Source organism: Perca flavescens, chromosome 7 (assembly GCF_004354835.1).
Source record: "Perca flavescens isolate YP-PL-M2 chromosome 7, PFLA_1.0, whole genome shotgun sequence".
In the NCBI taxonomy this organism is placed as follows: domain Eukaryota; kingdom Metazoa; phylum Chordata; class Actinopteri; order Perciformes; family Percidae; genus Perca; species Perca flavescens.
This window is the reverse complement of record NC_041337.1, coordinates 19,819,284-19,837,874: the sequence shown is the minus strand read 5'-3', so window position 1 is coordinate 19,837,874 and position 18,591 is coordinate 19,819,284. Positions and strand designations below refer to the sequence as shown.

Below are 18,591 nucleotides of genomic sequence, written 5' to 3'. Positions count from 1 at the left end.
TAACCGCCAGTGCATGCAACTTTTGTTTCAGACCCAATACAAAACAGATTATAAAATAAATTCCAGTTAACATTCAGTTAGGAAATTTTAAATACCTTACACTGTCTTTTTATATGTTTCAATTTGATAATGTGTAAATCAGCTGAGTAATTCATCACACATATTGCTGTAGACTAACGATACCCATTTTTTTCTTTAATGATTACAGCTCAACTTCTGTCTCATCACCTGGGGAAATGATGCCCAGGAGTGATAGCGCTGACAGCCAGTCTCAGGCCATCCAGGAAGAACCTCTCCCATCCACCAGCAATGACGATGAGGACCCACTTGCAGGTAAAGTATATTGCTATCCCACATTTTCTGCATTTAAAAAAAAATATTTTTAATATTATAATAATTACATCTCATAATGTTTTTGTCTTGGAAGGCATCAGTCTGCCAGAGGGTGTGGATCCCTCTTTTCTGGCAGCTCTTCCTGAGGACATCCGTAGAGAGGTGCTGCAAAATCAGCTTGGCATCAGGCCACCCTCCCGTCCTCCTGCTGCCACCACCCTGCCTTCCACTACTGCACCTGTACTGGGAGGACCAGGGGTTACAGAGGTCAGCCCGGAGTTCCTGGCAGCCTTGCCACCTGCCATCCAGGAGGAGGTGAGACACTTTCTGCTGAAATGATAAAAGATTACAGTAGACAAAATTCTTACCTTTAGGCTGCCAACTGGGGAAAAAATATGATTTCTAAATTAAGAAGTCACAGATTATCCGTTCTTTTAACTAAGCATGCCATTGGTTGTCTTAGGTTCTTGCCCAGCAACGGGCAGAGCAGCAGCGCAGGGAGCTAGCCCAACAGCCCACGCAGGGAGACACCCCTCTTGATCCAGTCACCTTCATCCAGACGCTCCCCTCAGAGCTCCGGCGTAGTGTTCTGGAGGACATGGAGGACAGTGTTTTGGCTGTCATGCCCCCGGACATTGCTGCTGAAGCTGCCGCGTTGCGTAGAGAGCAAGAGGCACGCCAGAGGCAACTGATGCATGAGAGATTGTTTGGTCATAGCTCTTCTTCAGCCCTATCAGCCATCTTGCGCTCACCAGCCTTCACCAGTCGGTTAGGCAGCAATCGTGGCGTCCAGTACACCCGACTCGCTGTGCAAAGAGGAGGCACATTTCAGATGGGAGGAACAAACCACAGGTGAGAGGAGATGGTGATCTAATTGCCTGTTCTGAGAATTTACAGTTTTTGCATTTTTGTTAAATGACAAGAAAAGTAAACTCTTTTTATGGATGACTTAAGAAATGTTTGACTTGATCAAATCATACTGCACTTTTGACAGGTGACAAAGTGAATATATGTTATCCTCTTTGTTTCCTCAGACCGTCCAGTTCCAGTGTGGACTCCTTGTTGCGTCTGCGCGGTCGATTGTTGCTGGACCATGAGGCCTTGTCCTGCCTGTTGGTTTTGCTGTTTGTGGATGAACCAAAGCTTAACACCAGCCGTCTGCACCGCGTGCTCAGGAACCTCTGCTACCACTCTCAGACACGTGGGTGGGTCATTCGCAGCCTGTTATCGATTCTCCAACGCAGCAGTGAGAGTGAGGTGTGTGTAGAGACCTCACGTCTAGAAGACTCTCGTGGCAAGAGGAGCACCCAAGGAGGCTGTGGAGGAAAAGGCTCTGCTACCTCCTCCCTCTCCTCTTCATCCTCCTCTTCTTCTTCATCCTCCTCTTCCTCTTTAGAGCTACTGAACAGGGTGGAGTCTCGCAGCTCCAGTCAGCTTTCCTGGCTCTCTGTTTCTATGGACGCAGCCTTGGGCTGCCGGACAAACATTTTCCAGATTCAGCGAGCATCAGGTAGGAAGCATGCTGACCGGCACTCAGCTGGGGGTTCGACAGGATCTGGAACACTGGGAGTGTCGGGTGCTGCTCCAGGTGTCACGTGTGCTGGAGGTGGAGGTTCCACTGTCCACATCCACCCACAAGCTGCTCCAGTGGTCTGTCGACATGTCTTGGACACACTCATCCAGCTAGCTAAGGTAAGAGTCCACCCATCTTCATCTACTGATCTCATCGGATTTATCATCTATTGTATGTTGTAAAAATAAAAGCTGGCAAATTAGTTATTATAATTGAAGTGCTTTTTTGTCTGTCCCGGCAGGTGTTCCCTAGCCACTTCACCCAACAGCGCTGTAAGGATTTGTCAGCATCTTCTTCTGACCTGGACTCTCGTCTTTGTTCAATCTCCTCTGTGGGAGTGGGTGGAGGCTCCAGGTCAGGGTCTCTGAGTAACCCCAGCTCCAATGCCTCTAACACCCAGAACTCCTTTGGCTCCACTGCCGCTGCTCTCCAGTCTCTGGGAATCTCCACTGATTTTTGGGACCTGCTGGTAAAGCTGGACAACATGAATGTTAGCCGCAAGGGCAAAGCCTCTATGAAGACATTGCCTCTGGGAGGCAGTGCAGAGGCAGAGGGGGCTCAGTTAAGCCTGGAGACCTCCCCTTTAGGCCAGCTGATGAACATGCTGTCCCACCCTGTAATCAGACGGAGCTCCTTGCTCACTGAAAAGCTGCTGCGTCTGCTCTCCCTCATATCCATTGCCCTACCTGACAACAAGGCCACTGAGGTGCCTGCTGGACACCCCACCCCACAGGCTGCCATCCCAAACACGTCAACCAGCTCAGGAGTCACGGCCCCAATCACAACACAGGGTATAGTGTCAGCAGGCTCTTCCCAGGCGACTGTGACAGTCCCAGGGGCCTCTGTGGGAGCTGTAGCCCAGGGTACATCCTCAGGAATAAGTCTAGCAGCCTCTCAGACATCCTCTACAACAATCTCTATGCCCACGTCCACTGGAATAACCTCTACAGGTAGTTATTATTTTCCAAAATAAAATGTCATCAGTTCATTTAGACTTTACAGTGTAACAGTGATTTCAGTTGAAAATAATATGTATTTTTGGGGTGTTTTGCCAAAATAGGGAAACTGAGGGGCACTGCTAGCAGTATAGAGAGTGACAACAAGATGGCCTCCAGTGGACTCACAGAGAAACAGCTTCAACTCTCTGTGGAGGTATGGGTAAAAAAGTGTCATGGGGTGATTCATGCTGGTAGATGATGATAAAGAGCAGAACCAAATTTTAAATCTGAGTCAAGGGGCATATTGGATTTGTGGCTTTGGGCTTGTACTTGTTTTGTATCTTAGTCATTAATATTTCAGTATTAAAAAAAAATAGAAGTCATAAATCTGGATAAAAATCAGATAAATCTGGATAAAAATCTGAATACATGTAACACTAAACAATAGTTGAATGTTCTATTGGTTAATAGAATTGTATAGAATACAATTCTATGGAAACCTATCTATCCCCTTTTTTTAGTTTGTGGATTTTTTCAGTGAAAATCTGCATTTGATATAAGGAGTATTAGTTGGTACATTAGTAAAAAGCAAGCAAGTACACTTTATTTATAGAGCCCTTTTCAAAACAAGGAGAAGTGTGTAACCCACAAGTAAAAGATGAAGAAAAATGCTAAAGTTAACAAATGTGTTTAAAGATGTGCAGTGATGTGGTTTATTTGAGACTGTTGACTTTGGAACAGACACACCTGGACTCGTACACGTTCTGTAGCCAGACGGATCAGTTAGTCAATATAATGTATGCTGGATGACAGTTGGACTGTTTCCAGAGTCTTAGACACAATTGGACTGTGACACAAACAGGCACTTGTCCCTTAAGGAGCATTTTAATGACGTTTTGACAAAATCATGTACTCCTTTTCATTGTTTTAAGCACAGGTCCAATTGGTATCTTTTCTTTTTTCTACAATTTGATTAATAATAATCAACTATCTAATAACCCTTTTCTTCCTTTTTACAAGGTGTTGACATCCCACTCATGTTCAGAGGAGGGTCTGGAGGATGCAGCGAACATCCTGCTGCAGTTATCTAGAGGAGATGGTGCTACCAGAGACACAGTGCTCAGACTGCTGCTCAGTGGAGCTAGACACCTTGGATACACTCTTTGCAAACAGATCGGTCAGTGCTGGGCAGCTACACAGATGCCAGTTTTCATGCTCCTATTGACGCAAATACAGTTTTCTCTTTGCACGCATTTTTTTAACATTTTCTTTCTCTCAGGCACATTGCTGGCCGAACTTAGAGAATACAACTTGGAGCAGCAGAGACGGGCACATGCTGATTCACATTCTCCGGATGCCCCTCCTGAGGATTCCTCCATCTCAGGCAGACTCAAGGGCAAGATGACTAGCAGGTTAGCCAGTGATGGTTCTGGGACACCCAGTTTGTCAGGTTGTCAACACACTTGCAAGAGACTGTGGTAGACTTGATTCGGTTTAACCTAAATGTTAGTTAAATTAGCCCGACTAGCCCTGTGGTATCCATTTTTTCATAAAACAAAATTTGTCACAAATACAATTTCCTTTACCTTGTATGCGTTTGTTGGTTGGGGTACAGGTTTGACGGCTCGGAAAGTGTGGTCATTGTGGCTGCACAAAAACGCACACTTGGGGGACGTGAACTACAGCTTCCCTGTATGAGCTCACTAACCTCGAAGACGTCAACACAGAAGTTTTTCTTGCGAGTGCTGCAGGTCATTATCCAGCTTCGTGAGGACACACGGCGTGCAAACAAGAAAGCTAAACAGACAGGCCGATTAGGTAAGAAGATTTTATATACAGTGTTCTTGATGTATGTGTACAATATCCTGATAAGTATGGGGTTTAAAAAACCCTCTCCTCCATTTCCCAATGGCCAGGCTCCACCAGTTTAGGCTCAGCAAGCAGCATCCAGGCTGCGGTGCGTCAGCTAGAGGCCGAGGCTGACGCCATCATCCAGATGGTGAGAGAGGGTCAGCGGGCACGCCGGCTCCAACAGGCCCCTCCACCCACCGCCTCTTCTGCCTCTGCCGCTGTTGCCGCTGCTGCCGGATCCTCAGTGGCGGCACCCCATGCCCCCACTGGTGCTGCTCCCCCTGCTGGCACGGCTGCTGCTGCCACGGTTAGCATGGGCTGCACTGACAGCAGGCATACTCCTACTCACACACTGCACACACTTATAGTAGAAGACCATTTAAAAGCTGAGAAAAAGCACATCTACATAGTATCACCATCACAGTATAGTTGTTTCAAATTGCTGTGGTGGTCATCATGATAAATGCTATGAAATGTCCATTAGTTACCGACATGCTTCATGTCTAATTTTGCTTAGCCTGTATTGGCTTTGTGCATTTTGGAAAATTATAAGCTAACCCATTATTTTTAATGTAATTACTCGCATATCTGTCTTATTAAATAAACTATAGTTTACTGTTTATATGGTATTGCATTGTATCTGTTAACATAATACTGCGTGCAGTCACCATACAGCCTGCCATGCTATAATTGGTTTGTGCATAGAACTAATGCCATGATGAACATTGACAACAAGACAGATGTGCCAGTGATCGATTGCCTCCTATAATAATTTCTTTGCATTGACATGTTCTACTGTTGAAATGGTCTAAATATGAATGTGCTGTCTGCTCCAAACTGTTTGAACTGCACTACTGATATTGGTTTGCTGGCTGACGTGGCTTCATGCTTTTGGCCCGCCCTTCTTCCTTACTCAGTTCCAGTTCCCCTCCTCTCAGTGGATCATGAGAATGTCATTATGCATGGCAATATCAGTCAAGATTGTTACTATAAAAAAAAAAAATCTAATCATGAATTCTTCCATGCTTTTCCCGTGTTGTTCACCCTGGTTTGTTTTCTGTAGTCTGAAGTGCAGTCAATGTCAGAAGCCCAGGCGGCCCAGAGAGATGATTCTCCGATGGATGTTGACCAGCCATCTCCTTTAGAGCAGGACCCTGCACCTCTGGGTAGGACTTAGTTGCTAAATGCTATTGACAATTTAAAACGCTTGCCTATTTTTTTTGTTTTGTTAGTAAATTACCCCCACATCCAGTGAGCACAATTTGTCTAGCCTTCTCGGTTAGTAACAGCAGTGGTGATTCTAGATCATTTCAAATGGAGGGGCTTGGCCGGTGCCACCTGGGGTACCAAATATATTCAATTTTTTAATTATTAATTAATATATTAATTATTATTTTTGGTGGAAAAATTACTGCTCCAGTCAGAGTTGATGACAGTGACTGATGTAAGTGTCCAGTCAATATTGGAATTTTCTTTTTCAGATGAAGACGGAAATGGCCAGTCAGAAAGTGAGGAGAGACTTCCAGACCTCCCACTGCTCAGCGAGCAGCTGTTGTTGGATGAACTATGGGACATGCTCGGGGAGTGCCTGAAAGAGCTGGAGGAGTCCCATGACCAACATGCCGTACTGGGTACTTGGAATCTTTTCTTAAATGCATTTCTTTATACTGTATGTGATTTTTATATGGCATTTATGCCTGTTGAAGGAGCATGGATGAGTGATTTGTTTGCTTTGTTTCTCTAGTTCTCCAGCCTGCTGTGGAGGCCTTCTTCTTAGTCCATGCAACAGAGCGAGAGAGCAAACCTCCTGTGAGGGACACCCGAGAGAGTCAGCTTTCTCATATAAAAGATGAGCCTCCACCACTGTCGCCAGCACCCCTCACACCTGCCACACCTTCATCTCTAGACCCGTTTTTCTCTAGGGAACCATCCTCCATGCACATCTCCTCAAACCTGCCACCGGACACCCAGAAGTTCCTCCGTTTTGCCGGTGAGCCTGAAAGATAAAGATAAGGAGGATAAAGCTTTATTCTGATGTGTAGTACATTGTCTAACAGGACTAATTATTCTTCCTTCTAGAAACTCACCGCACAGTACTTAACCAGATCCTGCGCCAGTCCACCACTCATTTGGCTGATGGGCCTTTTGCAGTACTGGTTGACTACATACGCATCCTGGACTTTGATGTTAAGAGGAAGTAAGGGAGATTAGCTTACACTTCTATCTTATACTGTCTTAATACACAGTTAAGGGCTTTTTTTCAAATCACTGACGTGCTGGCTGGTCTTTCTCAACATCTCCACAGGTATTTCCGCCAGGAGTTAGAGCGACTGGATGAAGGCCTGAGGAAGGAGGACATGGCTGTGCATGTAAGGAGAGATCATGTGTTTGAGGACTCCTACAGGGAGCTGCATCGCAAGAGCCCAGAGGACATGAAGAATAGGCTGTAAGACCCCTCTGTTCACCTGCACTCAACAGGTTTCTCAATTCAGAATCACTCAACCTGAGTAATAATCTGCTTCCTTTCCATTACAGGTACATTGTGTTTGAAGGGGAGGAGGGCCAGGATGCTGGTGGCCTGCTGAGGGAATGGTACATGATCATCTCCCGGGAGATGTTCAACCCCATGTACGCCCTGTTTCGCACTTCCCCAGGCGACCGTGTCACCTATACCATCAACCCCTCATCCCACTGCAACCCCAACCACCTCAGCTACTTCAAGTTTGTGGGTCGTGTGGTTGCCAAGGCAGTCTATGATAACCGGTTATTGGAGTGCTACTTCACCCGCAGCTTCTACAAGCACATCCTGGGCAAGAGTGTCAGGTATTTAGCCACTGGCTGTTACAGCCAAGTAATGTAATTGTTCAAGACGTGGTCCAACAACACTAAATATCTCAAAATGAAATTCTTGAATATCTGCGTAATATGGATGTATTTTTGTGGTCTTGCCAGGTACACAGACATGGAGAGTGAGGACTACCCATTCTTCCAGGGCTTGGTGTACTTGTTGGAGAATGATGTGTCCACGCTAGGCTATGAGCTGACATTCAGCACAGAGGTTGGTGTCTGTTCTCTGAATGTTTCAATTAGTTTCAAGTGGAAAATTGATTATCATACTGAATCCTGACCCTAACTGTATAAATTGGGATTGGGCCTCAAGGGTTTGAATGCCAAATGCTTTATGCTCTCATATAATAAGTGCTGAAAAAGTGTAATTTGCAATCTGATGGCCTTAAAATACTGCTAATGGATACCATCTGTGACTCTCAGTTAAATTCTGCTCTGTCTGTGTAGGTCCAGGAGTTTGGAGTGTGTGAGGTAAGAGACCTCAAGCCAAATGGAGCCAATATCCTGGTCACAGAGGAAAACAAAAAAGAGTATGTGCACCTGGTATGCCAGATGAAGATGACAGGTGAGATTGTGGTTCTTTTTTACCAAATATTTAATTTCCCTTTAGCAGTAGGGCTGTAATAATACCCACTATTACTGATAAAAACACAGTCAATGGAAATGGGTTAATCTATATATTTTGATCAACAGTTCACATTTTAAATGTTCAGGTGAAAAGGTGCATAAAAGTTATCATTCTCAGTGGTGCATAAAGAAAGCACTAGGTGGCAGTACTTTTCTATGGTGAACTGATCAATGTGCAGCAGAGCTAAAGGTATTTCTCTCAAAGATGGCTGATTTATCATGAGCAGCACCCTCAAGCTGCTCCTATGAAATTAATCCAATGAATTTGCAGCTGCATTAAGGGGGAAAATAATTGCTACCAAACTAATTGATAGAATAATATTAGTTGCATGAAAAATAAAGAATATTCTCACTACTACAGAAAGATGCCTAAGTGAATACTTTTCCGTGTTTTCTAGGTGCAATCCGCAAGCAGCTAGCAGCCTTCCTTGAGGGATTTTACGAGATCATCCCCAAGAGGCTGATCTCCATCTTCACTGAGCAGGAGCTGGAGCTGCTCATCTCTGGCCTGCCCACTATTGACATCGATGACCTAAAGGCCAACACTGAATATCACAAATACCAGTCCAGCTCCATCCAGGTATGTATGAGTTTAAAAAAAAAAAAAAAAAGAACAGAGACAAAATTATATTGGGGCACATTTATAACTACTATTTTTGTCTTTTTATTTTTTTATACTATAGATCCAGTGGTTTTGGAGGGCCTTGCGGTCTTTTGACCAGGCAGACCGGGCAAAGTTCTTACAGTTTGTCACCGGCACGTCCAAGGTTCCCCTCCAGGGTTTTGCTGCTCTGGAGGGCATGAACGGCATCCAGAAGTTCCAGATCCACCGTGACGATCGCTCCACTGACCGCCTGCCATCTGCTCATACCTGGTAAACACAGCAAGTTTACAAGGCATACATAATTAAAACGTTTTTGGAAGAAACAAAATTGTGAAAACTTAAATGTAATGTTCTTTCTCTTTTTCCACTCTTAGCTTTAACCAGCTGGACCTCCCAGCTTATGAGAGCTATGAGAAGCTGAGACATATGCTGCTGATGGCCATTCAGGAATGCTCAGAAGGATTCGGACTGGCTTAAACTATGAGACTCTTTAACACACACATACAGACATGCATACATGTTGATTTAGATTTGCCTACTCCTGACACATTCACACTGATAACCTTTGAACGCACGCACACACTATCATAGACATTACTGGATTACTTGTTGAATGGCCTAGACTTACTGGTTTCTATTCCATATAAAACATAAAACCAGCAAGTGAAATGGACTGATTGACATTGCGTACAACACAGAGAGCCTCATGTTGACACATATGTGTCTCCCTTCCCAATTAAATGGCAAATGCAAGAGCGGATTCAGAGGATAAAACATGGACTAATATAAGAGACGCTTTCTTCATTTAGTTTGATTTCTCTGTACAAAAGGTTTGGGAGTTTATTATGTTTAATCTTTTTTGTTCTCTGGCTGTGTAAAAAGAAAAAGAGAATGTTGTTTGAACAGGATGGTTATAAAACCTTTGGGGAAAAAAATGTTGGTTTCTTGTTGCAAATTTGTGACCTCACAAGCCTTGACGATGGGGAACATTTTTATCGGGGGTATATGAACAACTTGAGAAGTTTTGGAGATATTCACAAAAATGCACTTTTCAAAGTTTTGTGGCATTTTTAAGGAAGGATGGTACATAAAATGAATAGAAAACCTGAAGGAGAACTAAAAAAAAAAAAAAAAAAAAAAAAAAAAATTAACTATAAATTCTAGAGTATTTTTGGCTATTAAATCGCTGACCCAGCCTTGAGCCTTTGAATCAGAGTGGAATAACATGAATAAATGCATAAAATTGCGTCCATTGTCTCTTTTAACAGTGTTTTAATCATTATATACAGTGAATTCATTTCATCCAAATTGAATGTGTTAATTGTGTGTAATCACACCAAAGTACTAGTTAATTGGACAATTTCAATAGATAATACTTCGTATTGCCAGTATTTTTGATAAAGTTTATCATGCAAGTCCCCAATGATTCTGTGACAGTCTCACAGTTGACATTGATCCCAGCAGTAAATCAGACTAAACTGTCCCTTATGTCAAAATCAATCAATCAAATACAGTAAGCCTTTCGGGTCGTTTGCCATGCTGACACTGACATTTTTACTAGTCGGAATGTATTTTGGATAGTCAAAATTACAATCTCAATATCTGGAATGTTTTTCATTTTGGATATCTGAAATTACGAGTTTTGACTAGTAACAATTGTGTTGTAGGTAACTGAAATGGGAGTTCTTCCTAGTAATAATGCTATTGCAGATATCTGGAATGTTCATTCTGGATAGGAAAAATGACGTGGATATCTGAAATTGAAAGCCCCATACGCATGAATGTGAAATGTGATGTCATTTGTACTAGTAAGAATGACATGGACATCTCAATCTCAGAATGTCATTGTGGATATCCAAATTGTTCTTTTTGATTAGGAAGAGTTCAATTATGGATATCTGCAGTACATATCCAGTCTAGCTATTAAATGTTAAAATGGCTTGCCATTGTAGATGTAAATATTTAGCTTGTTAGTGTGACAACAAGGTGTTCCACTAATCTCTACATAAGAACTAGTTCCTTTGTGTGGTGCAACCCATTTTAATTTAGTAAAGTTTAGCCTACATCTCCACTTAGTAAAATTTGCATTATATCCATAGACTGTATATTTACAGTCTATATACAGTACTGTGCAAACGTTTTAGGCAGGTATGAAAAAAATGCTGTTAACTAAGAAGTGTTAATAGTTTATTTTCATGTGAATGAACAGAAGAGGAATCCAAATCGAATCAATATCTGGTGTGACCACCCTTTGCCTTCAAGACAGCATCAATTCTTCTAGGTACACTTGCACAAAGTTTTTGAAGGAACTCTGCTGGTAGGTTGTTCCAAACATCTTGGAGAACTAACCACAGATCTTCTGTGGATGTAGGCTTCCTCAAATCCTTCTGTCTCTTCATGTTATCCCAGACAGACTCGCTGCTGCTGAGATCAGGGCTCTGTGGGGGCCATGCCATCACTTCCAGGACTACTTGTTCTTCTTTACGCTGAAGATAGTTCTTAATGACTTTGGCTGTATGTTTGGGGTCGTTGTTCTGCTGCAGAATAAATTTTGGGCCAATCATACGCCTCCCTGATGGTATCGCATGATAGATAAGTATCTGCCTGTATTTCTCAGCATTGAGGATACCGTTTATCCTGACCAAATCTCCAACTCCATTTGCAGAAATGCAGCCCCAAACTTGCAAGGAACCTCCGCCATGCTTCACTGTTGCCCACAGACATTCATTATCGTACCGCTCTCCAGGGCTTCGGCGAACGACCTGCCTTCTGCTACAGCCAAATACTTCAAACTTTGACTCCTCAGTCCAGAGCACCTGCTGACATTTTTCTGCCCCCCCAGTTCATATTTTTTCTTGCGTAGTTGAGTCGCTTGGCCTTGTTTCCATGTCGGAGGTATGGCTTTTTGGCCGCAACTCTTCCATGAAGACCACTTTTGGCCAGACTTCTCCGAACAGTAGATGGGTGTACCTGGGTCCCACTGGTTTCTGCCAGTTCTGAGCTGATTGCACTGCTGGACATCTTCTGATTTCGAAGGGAAATAAGCTTGATGTGTTTTTCGTCTGCTGCACTAAGTTTCCTTGGCTGACCACTGCGTCTACCATCCTCAATGTTGCCCGTTTCTTTGTGCTTTTTCAAAAGAGCTTGAACAGCACATCTTGAAACACCAGTCTGCTTTGTCCCCAATGATTCTGTGACAGTCTCACAGTTGACATTGATCCCAGCAGTAAATCAGACTAAACTGTCCCTTATGTCAAAATCAATCAAGTACAGTAAGCCTTTCGGGTCGTTTGCCATGCTGACACTGACATTTTCACTTGTCGGAATGTATTTTGGATAGTCAAAATTACAATCTCGACTAATAAATATATGTCTGGGAGAGACCTTGCTGATGTGCAGTATAACTACCTTGTGTCTTGTTGCTGTGCTCAGTCTTGCCATAGTGTAGGACCTGTGACATGAAACAGTCTTCCACAACCTCACCTTGGTAGCAGAGTTTGGCTGTTTCTCACCCAGTTTTAAGCCTCCTACTCAGCTCTTTCTATTTCAGTTAATGACTGGGTTTCAACCTACATGTGACATTGATGAGCATTAGTACCTGTTTGGTATAATTGGTTGATCATACACCTGACTACAATCCTACAAAATCCCTGACTTTTTGCAAGTGTAGGATGTATTTTGTCAGTACTATGTGTAGAGGCCTTGAAATCATAGCTGACCGTTGTGGTCTGCTCTTCCTGACTGTCTGATGAGAAAGCCATCCATTCTGATAAATTTGAAAGGGAGTATTTGTTCACCAGGGAAAATAATTGAGCTGAATAAAAGACTCCCAGACCAGGAGAAGCAGAGAACAATGCAGCTATGTGTAAGATAGGGTTGGCAACAAGTGCTAGGTAAGATTCCGGTCATGAGCTGACCTCGAGCTTGCTCCGCTCCTGGGTCTGCAAGAAGATAAGAATATTACATGTCTCAAGTAGAGTACACACCGTAAAGCACTATTGAGGCAGAATATACAATTTGAGACACCTGTCTGATTAACAAAAACAAACTGTCATCTTGGGCCTGGGAATGGAAAAGCAGGAATCCAGAAGATAACAGCACCAACGGGGATGAGCAAGGAGAATGACACAAGACGCATAAAGAGTGAGGGTTTGAACGAGCCGGGCATCAGATGCTTGGCGGGACTATGTCTGTTTGCTAGGAGAGAGGAATAGAACTTGTCTTGATAATATCTGATCCGTTTGTATTCTGTAATATCATTCACTAACGTTTTGATATAACTTATGAGCAAAATCCTGTGTCTTGATTTGATTTCTGGTTGACCATTTAAATGAACACAAACTTAAAGGTGACGGGGTGAAGTGACCAATTGGAGTCAGAGAAGACTGGCCGTTGGGGTCAGAGTAGAATTTCGGTCTTAATTACTACACAAGTACCTATAAGAATTTATGCTGGTTTGAAGGCAAAGGGTAGTAACACCAAATATCGATGTGATTTAGATTTTTCTTTTGTTTGCTTACTTTGCATTTTGTAAATTGATAAAAATAAACAATCATTATTTATATTTTTGAAAGCATTCTTAGTTTACAGCATTTTTCCACACCTGCCTAAGACTTTTGTCTGAACATCAGACGTGCTGGTGCAACTGGCTCATGAATGTAACGTCATAGAGCTGGCTCCTGGTATCTCGTAGTCCAAAGTATTCTTCTAGGACATCAATCACTTTTTTTCTTCAAAGGGAGAGACCGCATCTTGAGTCAAGATAGTGTAGTTGAAAAGTCAATTATGTCCATAGCTGGAATTGGGAATGAACAAGTAGTGCAGGTCTTTTTTTTTCAGTGCACTTAATACATTACCCACCACCTGTAAAGTGCGTAACGTTAAGGATGTCCATGTGCTTCTTGGAAATAGACTTGAAACCACTTCATGCTAACCGTAACTGCCCACACCCTGTGACACTCCCATGTTTGCATGAAGAAAATGTCATCATGGATTTAAAGCAGACTACTTTCTGTGCTCTGTGTAGCCACAATACCAAGTTAAATAATACTTGTGTTTGTTCTGCCTCTCTGGGTTTCCTTCCCAGGAAGTTGGCTTTGCGCTGATCCACTAAAGCCCTTGCATGCCTGCAGTTTGCACCTGTCGTTTCCTGTTTTTCTCTCAGTCCTCCCCTGTGTATCCATCTTCTTCTACCTTCTTTTGCGTGGTGAATTTGTTCCACTTGAGGACCCATTACAACAGTAGAAATCGAATCACCACCACCACCGTTGCTGCTTCTTTGACCCTCCCCCACCCCGACTGGAAACCTACACAGTTTGCAGAATAGGGGAGCATCCATGTCTGATTTGGTATGTGCTGAGGCGTGATAAATGAAATTACATTGCTGTCATGCAGGGATTTTAGTCCCCACAGTAAGCCCTGGTTTTACAGTACATTGGCTAGTCATGAAGCACAGATGCAATTTTCCTATGGCCACGCTTGATTTACATATTCTGTAAGCATCTGTTGCTGTGTGGAGGCTTTGCTTTCTAATTAAAGGTGCTCTAAGTGATGTGACGCGTTTTTTAGGCTACAACATTTTTCGTCAAATACAGCAAACATCTCCTTACTATCCACTAGCTGCCTGTCCCCTGAACACACTGTAAAAAAAAAATGCGGTGTCAACCTGCCCCACGAACCATAACAGTGTTCCAGCCAATAACCGACAAGAAGGAGCTGGTTGAGCCTTCACTGCAGCAGCGTTAGCACGTAGGCTACTTCCACAATGCGTATTCATGACTCAACCAGCTCCTTCTTGTCAGTTATTGGCTGGAACACTGTTTGTTATGGTTCGTGGGGCAGGTTGGCGCAGTTTGTTTTTGGTGCCGTTTGTGGAGCTGGGCTACAGAGACCGCTTTTTTTTTACAGTGTGTTCAGGGGACAGGCAGCTAGCAGATAGTGAGGAAATGTTTGCTGTATGTGACAAAAAATGTTGTAGCCTAAAAAGCGTCACATCACTTAGAGCACCTTTAAAGAGGAAAAATAATTAACTGGCAGCGGTGGCCTAAAGGTTAAAGAAGCGGGAGGTTGTCTGTTCAATCCCCAGACCGGCAGGACAAAATCTGGGTGGAGAAAGTGAAAGAGCAGCGCTTGTCCCTCCCTCATTACCACCACTGAGGTGCCCTTGAGCAAGGCCCTTAACACCCAACCGCTCCAGTGCAGCTGCTCAGTGGCCAGCAGATCAGACTGGTTGTACTGGGCAGCTTCCACGTATGAATGTGTGCAACTGTGTGAATGTGATCAGGGCGTTCCTGCAAAAAAGAGGTTGCCTCTCAGTGAACCTTCCCCTGAATAAATAAAGGTTAAAAAAAGTCATGCAGGGAATTTGCCTATAGCAAAAGATTTCACAATCCATTTCCTCAAAAATGAGTTAACTTCTTTGCTACTCATGGGATTTTTGATTTCTTGTGAAATTCTGTGGAAACTTTGGCTGTCAGTTGGAGGTGGAGATATCAGTGGTGCTGCCAAATGATCCGTTGCAATGCATTGTGCCGGCACCTCCACTGGGTGGAGATCATCAGACTACACAGAGTAAACAGGATGTTCCCTGTTAAGCTTTCTCCATGTCAGTGTATTTTGGTTTCCAGCAAAGTCACTCTGATGTTTTACATGTCATGCTCCGAGAACAATTCAGGGGTGACATTTGCAAGAATTTAAATTATTTGTGTTTTTGGGGCCACTGATGCCTTTAGTCTACATGTGAGTAACACTATGACAAATTCATAATTTGTCAGACAATGGTACCTCAGCTTTTTTTTCATACTACAATACAAGAAATAAATGGCTAGAGAATTGCTTAAAAGGTAGCAGAAAGCTACGTTAGAAAACAAGAACTTGGTGGTGGTAAACAAAGTCCAGATAATAGTGATCTGTCCTCAGTGATTAGTGGAGCTGGGGAGGAAATGAAGGCCAGTGGAGTTGATTAATAATGACTACTTTGTGTATGAGCCAGGAAGCTTCCAGCCTAATACATTTTACTGCTGCTGTCTTCAGTGTCTCTGGAATAAATCTCAATATTACAGCGCTCACAGTGCAAAAATAATAAAAGGCTTCTCTAGCACAGAGCCCAAATGGGCAAAGGGACAAAATCAGTCCATTGGAGTAATTGGTTTAATGTATCTACTTAGTTAGAAATATATTTATACTGAAGGAAATTGATGATAGTGCTTAACCCTTTCTTTGCTAAATTTGTTGAAGTAGAAAAGAGACTCAAAACAGGAAGTTGAAGACCAGGTTTATTTCTCGATAAAGACCAAAAAATCACTTTTTCACCATTCTAGTGTCTCACAAACTTCTTCAGAAAATGCATTTACGTGATATTTGTCCGTTGAAGACATCCCTGCCACCAAACTGTTATGCCCATATTAATTCAGGTCAGGTTGACCAGATGATTATGATCATATTAATTTTCCTCTTCATACTAACAGACTTTTGGCTCTGGTATTGCCCCGATTTACCGTCTCTAAGACCATCAGTTTCTTAGACATAATCACAATCATACTAATCAGTTTATGCATTAATTAAAGAAATACACTATAAATGTATCCTCCACTTCTGCTCCTTCTCGGTTGTCGTGATCCTCCGAAGCACTACAGTAGAAGGAAAAGGGTGAGGCTTGATGAATATTCATAATCCGTTAACACTGGCTTCATTTGCAGCAGAAAGCAGTTAGCACTGTTGCTATTTACAGGGTGTGAGCACCATTCTGACAGCTTGTCATTGTTTCTTCCCATTAATTCAGTGTGATTTATTCATGATAGCTGTTCCAAATATAAACCATGCCAGTGGAAACTTAATAATCAGACTCATGATTTTGTGTTTTGTCACATTTTTTCTGCACTCTTAGAATGTCTTGCAGTAAATGTTGTAAACCATATTCCAAATAGATAAAGGAGAAGCTTGACATATCAAGGTGGACAGGAGCAGCCCTCAGTTTTGACAGCAGCGAGACGGGTTAGGGAGGGTGTTATGTTCTGTTGGGAATCTGTCGGGTTTGTCATCACCTCCTGATTAGGCTGCTATCTCTGCTCTGACCGGGGAGGAGAGCAGCAGAAATGACTGTGGTGACAAATCTTTGGCCTTCACATTGTCTTTAGAGTACTTATATACATTGTGCATCTGTTTGTGCGTTTTGTCCTTTAGGGAGGAGTGGAGAGTCAGCTGTGGAAGAAGTTGGGCTCAGGTGGGTGGGCGTAGGCTGGCCTTTGGTCACAGACACATGCGCCGAGACCACAGAGTCCAGACCCAAACCAGATGTGACAGTCTGTCTACTGTAAAAGGTCATAGTCTTTATTACCTCTGAGCTTCCAAGTATTTGTGGTCGCTATCTCTGCACCACATTGCATCTGCGACCCCCTACCCTTCAAGCTTCTCCCTCACCTCCCCTCAGTGGGCACCTTGTGGCATTTTAGAGGAATTAAGCCACTGCATTAAATTTGTCCCTGTCATATTACAGATTATGTAATGTGGTCAACTGAAGGTTATTATTTTGAGAAGTAATATTGTTGAGCCACAGAGAGAGATGTAATAAGGCAGGAGGCAATAACTGCAGCGGGATTTCATAGCACAATCTGAAATAAACTTAGGCTTATTCATTTTTAAAATATAGCATACAAGTGTTCACAGTGCACTCCTGGTGAATTCTTCATGGCTATCTCATTACACTTTATTAAAAAATGCAAATCATGACATTTTTTGCTAAAGCACAGCAATGGGTAAATTCTATTTTTAGAGGGGAAAAAGCCTTAAAGTAAAGGAAGTAAACTAGTTTACATCACAGTCGTTTCCTTGTTGAACAACATGGCACACTATTTGCGCATGTGGTAGCAAATTCTATGCAAAACCTCAATTTGAATATCAATGAAAATTTGACTACATAATCTGCAAATTGCCATTTCCCCTCTGGCTGACTGCCCTCATTTTTAATCTCTAACAACAACAACAACTTCTCTTTGGTGCTCTAACCTTTGGCGTACCACTGCACATTTGTCTTGAGGCTGACTCATTGCTAGTTACATGCAGTTAAGTATGCTTAATGAGATGTGCTCTGGTGAGTGAAGTGCTTGTCATATCTGGCAGCCGGGCCACTCTAAGCATGGCAGGAAACTAAATCAGAGTAATTTCCCTTCAATTAGCGCGTGATTAACTGCAGGTCAGAGACGGCTGGCTGACCTTCTGGCCACCTAATGACTTAAACTCGATCAATGGATCTCCAATCGCCAACACCGGCCACGTCAGCAACCGTGCAATCAGTGGACAGGCCCCTTTAGGAGCAGAGAGTTGTTGAATCTAGCTCTGACTACCCACTTATTCCTATCTCTTCTATCTCTTGCCTGTCGCCTCTCTCTTTATCTTTGTAAAATTGTCACATTAACACTTTTTTTTCTCTCCCCCTGTACTGTTGGCTCAGTGTTATCTTATTTTTTTTTTATCTTTTCCTGTCACTCTGTGGCTCCAAGCACTTCCTCAACACTCACTGTTTCATGTTTTTGCTGTCTTATACTTTATTTTAATCCTGCATCCCCTGCAAACTAGACTTGAGATGCAACAAAAGGTTATTTTGCAATATTGATTACCTTTATTTTATATAAATTTTCAATTTTTTTTTTTATCTTTTAAAAAATAGTGAAAATGTCCATCACAAGTTCTCAGAGCCAACATTTTGAAGCACAAGTGTTAATACTAATACATAATGGTGGATCTATTCTATTCAAGTGTCCCAGTAAGCCGTGATAGTGGGCCAGCATGTAGAGGTGTGGATAATAAAATAAATTATGTCA

The 18,591-nt window shown here is 42.7% G+C and overlaps 1 protein-coding gene across 13 annotated transcripts in view; it reads left to right on the top strand.

Annotated features, from left to right (window-relative positions):
* huwe1 (HECT, UBA and WWE domain containing E3 ubiquitin protein ligase 1) overlaps window positions 1-9,429 on the top strand; it is a 53,007-nt gene extending 43,578 nt beyond the window's left edge. For 10 of the 13 annotated variants that reach the window (XM_028583702.1, XM_028583700.1, XM_028583706.1 and 7 more), the window contains 21 exons: window positions 209-333; window positions 428-648; window positions 797-1,185; window positions 1,368-2,025; window positions 2,148-2,856; window positions 2,967-3,058; window positions 3,865-4,021; window positions 4,124-4,256; window positions 4,448-4,662; window positions 4,761-5,002; window positions 5,759-5,861; window positions 6,177-6,326; window positions 6,440-6,685; window positions 6,775-6,892; window positions 7,001-7,141; window positions 7,231-7,518; window positions 7,648-7,753; window positions 7,990-8,107; window positions 8,568-8,749; window positions 8,853-9,043; window positions 9,148-9,429. In XM_028583702.1, the coding sequence (XP_028439503.1) occupies window positions 209-333; window positions 428-648; window positions 797-1,185; window positions 1,368-2,025; window positions 2,148-2,856; window positions 2,967-3,058; window positions 3,865-4,021; window positions 4,124-4,256; window positions 4,448-4,662; window positions 4,761-5,002; window positions 5,759-5,861; window positions 6,177-6,326; window positions 6,440-6,685; window positions 6,775-6,892; window positions 7,001-7,141; window positions 7,231-7,518; window positions 7,648-7,753; window positions 7,990-8,107; window positions 8,568-8,749; window positions 8,853-9,043; window positions 9,148-9,250 (4,687 nt within the window). In that variant the 3' untranslated portion in view covers window positions 9,251-9,429. The remainder of the gene's footprint in view (window positions 1-208; window positions 334-427; window positions 649-796; window positions 1,186-1,367; window positions 2,026-2,147; window positions 2,857-2,966; window positions 3,059-3,864; window positions 4,022-4,123; window positions 4,257-4,447; window positions 4,663-4,760; window positions 5,003-5,758; window positions 5,862-6,176; window positions 6,327-6,439; window positions 6,686-6,774; window positions 6,893-7,000; window positions 7,142-7,230; window positions 7,519-7,647; window positions 7,754-7,989; window positions 8,108-8,567; window positions 8,750-8,852; window positions 9,044-9,147) is intronic. The other 3 variants (XM_028583708.1, XM_028583701.1, XM_028583707.1) reach the window with 2 other exon arrangements.
* Window positions 9,430-18,591: the final 9,162 nt, after the last annotated feature.